Genomic DNA, 11,135 nt, shown 5'->3' on the forward strand with positions numbered 1-11,135 from the left:
GCCGCCACCCTTAAAGACCATTTCCCAATCCCCTTTAATAGACCAAATGCTCGAGAGGCTTGCGGAACATGCGTATTATTCCTTTCTAGATGGTTACTCCGGGTTTTTCCAAATCCCCATTCACCCAGAAGACCAAGAGAAAACAACTTTCACATGTCCCATAGGTGTTTATGCATATCGTAGAATGTCATTTGGGCTTTGCAATGCGCCCGACACCTTCCAAAGGTGCATGATGGCAATCTTTTCGGACTTTCTCAAGAAAAGCATGGAAGTTTTCATGGACGACTTTGGTGTCCATGCAGACTCATTTGATCATGGTCTAGTCAACTTGAAAAATGTGTTGAAGAGATGTGAGGAGCACAACCTTGTCCTAAATTGGGAAAAATGTCATTTTATGGTAGAAGAGGGGGGTGTACTCGGTCACGTTATCTCTAGAAGGGGTATTGAAGTTGATGGTTCTAAGGTTACCGTGATAGAAAACTTGTCACCTCCTTCCAATGTGAAGGGAGTGAGGAGTTTCCCAGGCCACGCCGGATTCTATAGGCATTTCATTAAGGACTTTTCAAAACGAGCAAAGCCATTGACTTTATTACTTCTCAAATATGTCCCTTTTGTATTTGATGAATCTTGTCTTGAGGCTTTCCATAGGTTGAAGGAAGCATTGGTCACGACTCCAATAGTTCGGGCCTCAGATTGGAACCTCCCTTTAGAGATCATGTGCTACGCATCAGACTTCGCGGTAGTCGCGGTCCTAGGGCAAGTGGTTGACAAGAGACATCACGTCATCTATTACACAAGCAAGACCCTTGACCAAACACAATGTAACTATTCAATGACCGAAAAGGAGATGTTGGCGATCGTGCATGCCATTGAAAAGATCCAGCAATACTTGGTTGGGTCCAAAGTGGTGGTGTATACCAATCACACCGCTTTGAGACAATTGATGGTGAAAAAGGATGCAAAACCGAGACTCTTGAGGTGGATCCTATTACTTCAAGAATTCAATTTGGAAATCAAGAACAAGGCCGGGTCGGAAAATGTTGTTGCCGACCACCTATCAAGATTGACCATTGAAGACCATGGGATTCAAGACAACGGTGCACCGATTAATGAATGGCTAAGGGAAGATAGCCTAATGGAAGTTAGCATTAAGACTCATTGGTTTGCGGATCTTTCAAATTACCTTGTGAATGGTTTCATTCCGGATGACGTTGAACCAAGAGAAAGGAGAAAGTTGAGACATGATGCCAAACGGTACTTTTGGAATGATCCCCACTTGTTTCGCAAGTGTGGGGATGGAATGTTCCGGAGATGTGTTTCTAGAGAGGAGGGCTTGGATATTGTTGACCGAGTTCACAATTCCGCTTATGGGGGACACTTGGCCACCTCATAAACCATTGCCAAGATCCTCCAAGGTGAATTTTATTGGTCATCCATGTTTAAGGACATCCATTACTTGGTGAAATCGTGTGATGCATGCCAAAGGGTTAGGAATATTGGAAAGCGGAATGAGATGCCCCTCACCAACATATTGGAGATTGAGCTCTTTGATTGTTGGGGCATAGACTTTATGGGAACGTTTTCCAACTCTTGTGGTAACGAATACATATTGGTGGCGGTGGACTACATGTCCAAATGGATCGAAGCGGTAGCCTCTCCTACCAATGATAGCAAGGTTGTCATGAGACTTTTCAAAGGAACAATCTTTATAAGGTTCGGGACCCTGAGAGTGGTTATAAGTGATGGCAGATCACACTTCCGCAAGAGCACCTTCAAAGCTCTACTAGAGTCACATGGAGTGCGGCATAAAACCGCCCTTGCCTACCACCCTCAAACTAGTGGGCAAGTGGAGGTTTCTAACCGCTAAATCAAAGCTATATTGGAGAAGGTGACTAGAAAGAGCCGGAAAGATTGGTCCCAAAAGCTTCCAGATGTGTTATGGGCGTTAAGAACGGCATATAAGACACCTCTTGGCATCACACCCTACAAGCTTGTGTATGGAAAAGCATGTCATTTGCCCGTTGAGCTAGAGCACAAGGCTTGGTGGGATCTCAAGTAAATGAATTTTGACTTTGATGCCGCCGGAGAAGTGCGATTTCTCCAAATGAATAAGCTTGAAGAATTGAGGTTGGAGGCTTATGAGAGCTCCAAAATTTACAAAGACCAAACCAAGAAATGGCATGATGCCAAGATCATGAAAAAGGATATAAGTGTGGGAGACCTTGTTCTCCTTTTCAATTCCAAAGTTAAAGTGTTCCCAGGCAAGCTTAGATCAAGGTGGTCGGGACCCTTCAAGGTGATGAAAATATTTCCTTACGGTGCCTTTGAACTTTGGAGTGAGGAAGGTGGAACCTTTAGGGTCAATGGGCAACGAGTAAAGCGTTACTATGAAGGAGACAACAAAGGTCCGATTGAAGTGCTCTACCTCGGGGAACCCCTTCTCGAGGAGGAGAAAATTTGAAATTTTTGAACAATGATGTGGTTTGGTGGAGTTCCACAAGAACCACCACTTGTAAATAGCATGCATTTAGATAGATAGTGAGAATTTTGGATCCATTGTACTTGGCAATTTGGTTGATGACGGGATGTCGTCATGAAGGAATTGGGATTTTGATGAAGAACAAGTGTATGACCTTCAATTGGCCTTTTCCCGACTTAATGAGTCGGCTTAGAAAGACGAAAACACGTAATTCGAGGCCAATTGAAGAAGTGAAATGAAACTAGGGTCAAATTGAAGAAAATACGAGTAAGCGAACTCCCAGCCGGGGTACCGGGAGCCGGTCCCTGGACCGTCTGGGAGTTAGCTGTAACTTTTAGAAGAAAATTGATGAAAATGGAGTTGAGCGTATTCCCAGCCGGGACACCGGCAGCCGGTCCCCAAACCGGCAGGGATGTTCCTGGAAATTTTTTGAGAAAATGAAGAGGTGTCTCCCAGCCGGTAGGCCGGCAGCCGGTCCACCGGCTTGGAACCCCAACTTCAGGAAAATTTGATGAAAAGTTAGAGGGCAGGCCGTCAGCCGGCCCACCGGCTGGGACAACATTTGTAAGGAATTGAAGATGAGGGTGTACTCCCAGCCGGGGTACCGGCAGCCGGTCCCTGGACCGGCTGGGAGTTCTTTGTAAGTTTTTGGGAATTTTGACATTTGGCTTGTACTCCCAGCCGGGGCACCTGCAGCCGGTCTTCTGACCGGCTGAGAGTACTCTGATGGATCATTTAACACAAAAAGCACCAAAAATTCCTCATTCAAGTCGCACGATACTCCCTCCTTTCTCCCTCTAAACTCAATCCTTTCTTCCCTAAATCACCACCCATCACCTCCAAACACCAACAATCAATCACAAACTTCATTCCCTCCATTAACCCTCGCTCAAAAACAATGATGGCACCCAAAAAGAGAGTTTGAAAGGGGGATTTGGCTTTGCAACAAGCCGAGTTGGTGGCGGCCGCGGCATCCGACAAGAGTCCTTATCCGGAATTCCCAGATCTCAAGTTCTCCTCCGTCACTATGAAAGGTAAATTCATGCTTTTCAAAAAACGCCCCCTTACCCCAACTCGTTTTATTGATAAACAATCTATGCGAGAGCTAGGGTTAGACCGAGTGACCCAGGATTTATTTGAGGGTATTGGTATTAAGTTTATGTATGATATCCATGAAAAGACCTATTCCCGTCTCACTTGGGAATTTTTGAGCTCACTACGAATTGACAAGCATCGCCAAAACCAAAAAGTCACCTTATTGCATTTCCGGTTAATGAATAAGGATTACTCCTTGACCTTACCAACTTTTGCCGCTTATTTTGGGTTAGACCCAAGCCCTCCTCACAAAGCTCCCGAAACTTTTGACCATGGGGCTTTATGGAAGGCTATCACCGGCCATGATGATAACCCTCGCTTTAAAAGAGCGGCTAACACGGTCCACAATGCCGCCATTAGAATTTGGCACCGGTACATGGGTTGGACTGTTTTCGGCCGTGAAGAGAACCACAACTTACGAACGGAGGAGTTGGAAATTCTCGGGTCTTACCTTTGTTCCAACCCCACTACCTTCAAGATTGACATTGCTCACCATTTGGCCCTACACCTTCACCGCCTAAGCAAATCTCCGGGCCAATCATCTCAAATTGTGGTGGGTGGACTCATCACCCACCTTGCCAAACGACTCATCCGCAAGTTAATTTGGATGGGATGCGGTTTATCTTGGGGCAAATGATGTTGACCAAAATTACATCCAACACACTCTAAATTGGATCAAGACCAACCCCAATGACAATCAAAAGTATTGGCAAATTCAAGTGAGTGAGGTGGATAGAAATTCAATTGCTCTTCCCAACCCCGACAAGATGAAGGTGGTGCCAAATTCACCACATTATTTGCTTGATATTGAAGATCTCGAAGACCCTACCGCCGCCCAACAACAAAATCCGAATCTTCTCTATACGCGTGAGCGCCAACCCGTCCCCGATAGACCCACTTTGCGGTATGCTATGCCTACATATCCTTTCTTTCCCGGTCCTTTCCAACAAGGGAAAGGGTCCTCTAGTCACCAAACGCAACAACCACCTCCCCTCCATGACAACCTCATCTCTTTCATGGAGGAGATGAAGATTAGTATGGCAACCGCCGCTAGTGAGTGGCTCGGTCTTCAACAACGCATGGACCGCATCTATTATGACCACTCACTAGGTCAATTTCCGGTCTATGACGACTTTATGAGGCGCCAATACAAGCACCCCTCCGGCCTTCACCCCTCATACTATCTAGCTTCGGATGGTGGACATCCGGAGGACGGGACCTACCTCTACGGTGACATCAACTTGCGTCCCGATTACTATAGTGTCCCGGTCTTTCCCACCCCGCCTTTCACTCAAGGGGAGGGACACGACACTAGGTGGTTCAGGGGTGCTCCCTCCATCTTCGGGGAGGGAGGCACTAGTGGCTTAGGAGGGAACACGGGGGTGTTCATTGATATGACTACATACGGAGACGGGGGACTTCGGCTCGGACATGCCAATGAATACGGATGATTTCATCCGCGAATCCGAGTTTGGAGCCGGGAATGAGGATGATGATGATAATGAAGACGGGAATGACACCGACCTTGAAGAGGCCTAGTAATGATGGTTCTCTTCTCTCCCTCTCAATCCAAAATGTCAAGTATGATTCCCTACAATCCAAACTTCTCATTCATATTTCAATTTCGTATGCATTTACTTAATTGTATAATATGTAGGATAGTCATTCATCTAGTTGCATTCATTTAGAATTGCATTAGATTTCAATTTTGTAAAATATTGTCACATATAGTAATTGCATCTATTTACTTTACCTTGCATCGTAATTTCAATATTGCATTTAGAATAGTTCATGCATAGCATACCTATTAGAAAATCACAAAAAAAATTGAAAAACTTCAAAAACGCAAAAATATGCACTTTACTTTTCGAATCTCCTCCACACACTATGTATATAAATAAATGTGGGGAGGAAATTCCATAAACCACGAAAAAAAAATTATGCAAAAACATGTTTTAACTTTTCAAACAAAACAAAACCCAAAAATATGTTGCTTTTATTTTTATAAATTTGCCTCCTACCCGCATTTACTCCGTCACCGGATGATGTATATAACAAGTGTAGGGAGGAGGCCTAAAAAAAATCAAAAACATGTTATTTAATTTCGAAAAAACCACAAAATACAAAAACACGTTATTTATTTTGAAAAATAGCAAAAATCCAAAAATATGTTATTTCTTTTCCTATTTCCTCCCTACATTTCATTCCATCGAGGACGATGTAAATCTTAAGTATGGGGAGGGAAATATCCACTTTGTGAATATTGTTTATATTTGTGCATATACAAGTATACTTGTAAATTTAAGAAAACTCGAGAAAATGCCTAAAAATCGAAAAAAATTCAAAAATTTTCAAGAATATTGCATTGTATATATACTTGTTGTTGGCTAACCTTTGGCGTAGACATTGATCATTTGAGGAATAAAGGAGCTAGAAGACCCGCTTGGTAAACTCGTTCTAATCTCTTACTCCTTTACCGTTCTTTCTTTTCATATCTTGTATATTTGAAGGAGGATGGATTTTTGTGCCTTGGATGTTCCTTATGGGAACTTTTGGTTTGTTGGTGTTGATGTGCTGTTAGGTTTAGTTGACTTGTTGCATATCTATCTCATGTTCATTTCAATTCCTGCATGCATTATAACATGTACATATGTGTTTTTTATTTGCATCGGTTTGTTCATAATTATGCATGAATGTGGTCAAGGTTGGGAAGCATATGCCCCAAGGATGAGTCATGTCCCAATTGTGCCTTCCCCCTCCCCGTGGCTTGCACCCGTGTCCATAGGTTAGCTGTGGGAAATTTGAGACCCGACTAACGAGTCTAGGCCGCCCTGTGAGACCATTGACCGTAGTCTAGACCTAAGTCTCGACCTAGCTACTCATATCTGATGATTAGAGCCTCTTAGGGTCGGTACTTTCATACTCGACCCCCGTTAGGATTGTGAGTAGGTCTCCTCGCGGGACGTGTTATGTCTAGACGCATAAGTGTGTCATTCCGTCCTTAGACTATGATTTGCATTTCATTTTTTGTGCACAAGTTATGAAATAAAATTTGTTTTCACATGCATATGAACCTCTCATAGCCAAATAGCCTTGTTTTGTCCCTTCCGTTATCTCCCTTTTTGATTCACCCCTTTTGAGCTTTAGCCTTTTGTCAAACCCACTAAAATAGCTACATTCCATATACACCCTTCCTTGATCAAGAATTGGTGGTTTTGTAGTAGTTTTTTTCAGGAGGTGATTTGGGTCATAGTGGTGGATAGTGTACATATCCGCTTGGGTCGAAATTCGGTATGCATTTGGCATTGTATATAAATAAGAGGTATTATTATTGAAATGGAAAAAAAAAACAAAATAGAAAAGTGAAAAAGTTTTAAAAAATCCAAAAAGAGCTAGTTCTGTTGTATATAAATATTTGTTAGGAAAAGAAAAAGTCAAGCAACACCCCTCCTCATCATTTAAAGGGGTAGAAAAAGTCGTTACTAAAATAAGGGGCAATTTGATGTTTTTCCAAAGTGAGTCGGGTTTACACAATTTTTGCACGAATTTGGGAAACTGAACTCTTGTTATGGTGTAGACGTTGCTCATTTGTTGAAATAAGAGGAGTACTTTTAAGTTTTTCCAATTTGAGTTGGGTCGTTTATGCAATTTTTGCATAGTGTTGGTTATAAATTCTATGTTAGGGCATAGACGTGTCTCATGTGTTGCAATATAGAAGTGGGATGTGATGTGTCGACAATTCTTGATTTGAACTCCACATGTCCGAACGGTGCTTGCACCAATCCCGTTTCGCCCTAGTCCCTAGCCCCGTTACAACCTTCATTTCATGACTTGTGCATTGTTACATTTTGCATCTCATTTGGACATAGGACGGTCTTACACATTAGATTGCGGGCACGTTCCCACGAGTCGAAGTAGGAGAGTGTTTTGGTTACTTTTTTTACAAAAACACCCGGAATTCAAATGAGAGACGAGTGAAAACCGTGAGGAAGTCGTTGACTTAGGTCCCCTTAGTCATGGGTCTTTTGGTTGAATCTTGTGTTGGTTTTGTAATTCTCGGAGGTCTAGTCCCTCTTTCCCGTTTTCCGCTCTAGAATCCGTTTCTTGAGCTTTATTGGACACATTAGGGTTGCCTAGGCCATGCCTAGGGGGTTTACACCTCAATTGAGACTCTAAGACGGTATTTCCCGACCGAGACCATGTTTTTGGATCGAAAACTCGGCCACTTAGATGAGGAAAGTGGACCATTTTGTTAGATGCATTCTACTACTTGTTTCTGTGCTCACATGGTTGGATGCATCGCATTTTTCTTGCAAGCCCCCACTTGCCTTGCGAGTCGAGTCTTACCTCATAGGCATGACTACGTGAGTTGAAGGGACGAAGGAGGCCCGTTAATTGCCTTTCATCGGATATTATTAGCATAATTAGTCTATAGTTAAATGAGGGTCTCGTTTTTACTCACCCACTTACTCGCGGGGACGAGTAATGTTTAAGTGTGGGGAGGTTGAATTGATATAGTGTTTAAATGCACCAATTTTCCTCTCTATTTTCATGTTTTCCGACTCAATTTGAGTCGGTTTTATGCGTCTTGCATTGCATTTTGTGGCCCGATTCCCTAGTCTATGATATCATACCCGTTTCGCAGGATTTGGAGCGGAAATGGAAGAATCGGAGCAAGCAAGGCCATTGGATAGACTTAGCATGAAGAAGGAGGAGGAGTTGCTGATGAGGTACTCCCAGCCGGTAGGCCGACAGGGACTACCATTACTTGGCATTTTGACATTTTGGAGTGAAAGTTACAGTGAACTCCCAGCCGGTGCTAGCACCGGCAGCCGGCCACCTGGCTGGGAGAACAAGAAGAAGCAAAGAAAATAAGAAGTTGCAGAGAACTCCCAACCGGGCATAGGACCGACAGCCGGTCCTATAACCGGCTGGGAGTACAGCCATACACAAAAAGTCAATCAGAAAGAGGAAATAGTCAACATGCACTCCCAGCCGGTGCTAGCACCGGCAGCCGGCCCACCGGCTGAAGATACCTGATGATTAATTTCAAGAGATTTCTTCCAGCGAACTCTCAACCGGGCATAGCACCGGCAGCCGGCCGGCCGGCTAGGAGCCCATTCTCTGCATTGTACCCTTACTTTGTAATTTTCACCCTCACTGTATGCAACCTATAAATACCTCCTTCCTTAATCATTTCAGACACACAACCCTAGATCTCAGAAAATTCTCTAAGTTTATGCAATATTTATTAAGCAAGTACTAATCTTTCCTTAATTATACTTTAATTTATTACTAAATTAATATAGTTCTACTTAGTTTCAATTGTTTACATTTGGTTATTTGGTTGTATTTTGGAGATATTGAAGAATTTCTTCCTTAATTCAATCAAAGCATCAATATTTCCTTATTGTTGGTATAATTCTCTTCTTATTTCTTTGTTTAATTCAATAGTTTACATTTCAATTCTTCAATTTTCATTTTTAAAAATCTACACCATGCTCTCCATTGTGTTTAGTTGTCTTTCTCAAATTGTTTGCATTTACTCTTTGATTATGTGTGAGTAGTGACCCCCTAGGGTTTAGGGGGATTCTAAGTGGGATTTAATGGAATGATTCGGTGATGATTATGTGGGTTGTGGGTAAATTGTTTAGTCCTCCTACACATGCATATAAGGTGTTTGATGATTTGTATGAGTGAAATCTCTTGTCTTTCTTCATTATTTGCTTAAGTCCTTTGTCTATGAAAGTTTATTGGGGGATTTTGATAGCATGATTAGGAGAGGATTGTATGATATGCTTGATGATAGTTAGGTGTCATCCTTAGGAAGGCCTAGACTTTGTGCCAATTTCCTAGACTAAACCTTACCCTTCACTCCTTTATTTACCCATGATTCACTTTCACCCACTTAGATGAGCCCGAAGACCCTAGACTTTAAATTGATTGTTTACACCGCATGCTAATTACTCATTTTAGTTTATTATTAGTTTAGAATCAACCTCTCTTATTTCCTGACTAGACTAGACTCGTATTAAGTTGAGTATACACCCCCCCCCCCCCCCTCCATCCTCGTGGTTCGAACCCGATTTATACTACCTAAATTGGGTCTACAAATATTGTTGATGGTAAGAATTGACGGCATACTTTATTCAAATCATCATTTTTCCACCATGAATAGTTATCCTCAATGAAGATAGGATGCTTAGTATGTCTCTCGTCCATGACTATAGGATCAACTCTTTGTTAATTAACCAGTAACCAGAGCATGAGGCTCTGATACCAATTGAAGAGTCAAGGACGAGAACACCTAAGAGGGGGAGGGGGTGAATTAGGTGTCCAATTAAAATTTTTAAGCTTGAATTAAGCTTCTTTGAAATATAGGATAATAGACTAAACTGATATGGACACTACTTTGAATGATAAAGGTGTTTATACTTAGAACTATTTGAGTTAGAAGTATATACACACGAATTAAGCTCAGTATATGTCACAGTAAGTCGACTGTTGCACAGATTAGAAAGTATGAATGAAAGAGTATTTTTCTTCAACTTACCAATGAAGATATAAAGTGAATACTTTTTAAGTTGAATACTCTTAGCAATGAAGATCTTAAGTGAATCCTTTTTAAGTTGAATACTTGAGATACTTAATCGTTTTAAGTTTACAAGATTGAATCAATCAGATGGTCTAAAACACAGTATTGAACACCTTGACACAGACAGATTGCGAGATAAACAAGATATAAATAAGGAGAACAAACGTAAAAGTAAATGAACAAACAAGACGATGTTTTTAAAAATTGGTTTAGCCTCTACTCCGAGGCCTAGGTCCAACCGTTATTTTATTGCTTGTTTAGAAATTTACTCAAACTTACTAAACCCCTTACAATGAAAATAACTCGCCAACCTACTCCGGTTGCACTTGCTTGAAGCTACTCCGCTTCATGACTTTCACTTGCTCAAAGCTACTCCGCTTCAAGACTTAAGTCGTTCTATCTCACAGGTTTACAGAATCTTTGAATCTCAATCGTTCACTTAATGAACATGGAGATCACAATTAAGACCTAAACACAAGAGTCATGGAACAAGCTGAGATACCATAGTGCAGCGAACTGATACATGGAGGTTTACAGCTCTTTTGAAAAACGATTGAAGACTTTTAAAATAGAAAACAGTTTTGCAAATAAGTTGAAGAACAAGAGCTGATGTTTTGTAAGTGTTTTAACAATTAATGCTCAGAAAAGTCTTGGGTAATAAATGATGCAAAGGCTCCTTATTTATAGCGAAAACAATCACCTAAAGAGTACACTTTAAAGTAATTTAATCTATTAATAAAATAAGTAGCCTTTGAGTGATGGTAAGTGTTAGGGGTTGCTTGAGCACACAAAACTTTAGTCTTTTTCAGAAAACTAAACCCCAAACACTCAACATGTGACAACTTACCACAAATGGAAGAGTGCTTTAGTACTTGACTAAATCAACTTTCCATTTATGTAAAAGTAGATGCACAACTTTAGAGGAGTCAACATGTGAGATTTGCAAATTGATTTTTCAAATTTGTT

At 41.5% G+C, this 11,135-nt stretch overlaps 1 protein-coding gene across 1 annotated transcript; it reads left to right on the top strand.

The window, feature by feature from the left end:
* The first annotated feature begins 2,059 nt into the window (after positions 1-2,059).
* On the top strand, positions 2,060-2,461 carry LOC141641569 (uncharacterized). The gene has a single exon (XM_074450226.1). The coding sequence runs from the start codon at positions 2,060-2,062 to the stop codon at positions 2,459-2,461; it is 402 nt and encodes a 133-aa protein (XP_074306327.1).
* The last annotated feature ends 8,674 nt before the right edge of the window (positions 2,462-11,135 follow it).

Source organism: Silene latifolia, chromosome 2 (assembly GCF_048544455.1).
Source record: "Silene latifolia isolate original U9 population chromosome 2, ASM4854445v1, whole genome shotgun sequence".
Lineage (NCBI taxonomy): Eukaryota > Viridiplantae > Streptophyta > Magnoliopsida > Caryophyllales > Caryophyllaceae > Silene > Silene latifolia.

Bases quoted from the DNA above. Each gene is read 5' to 3' on its own strand.
- LOC141641569 (XM_074450226.1), top strand. From the start codon at position 2,060: ATGAATTTTGACTTTGATGCCGCCGGAGAAGTGCGATTTCTCCAAATG.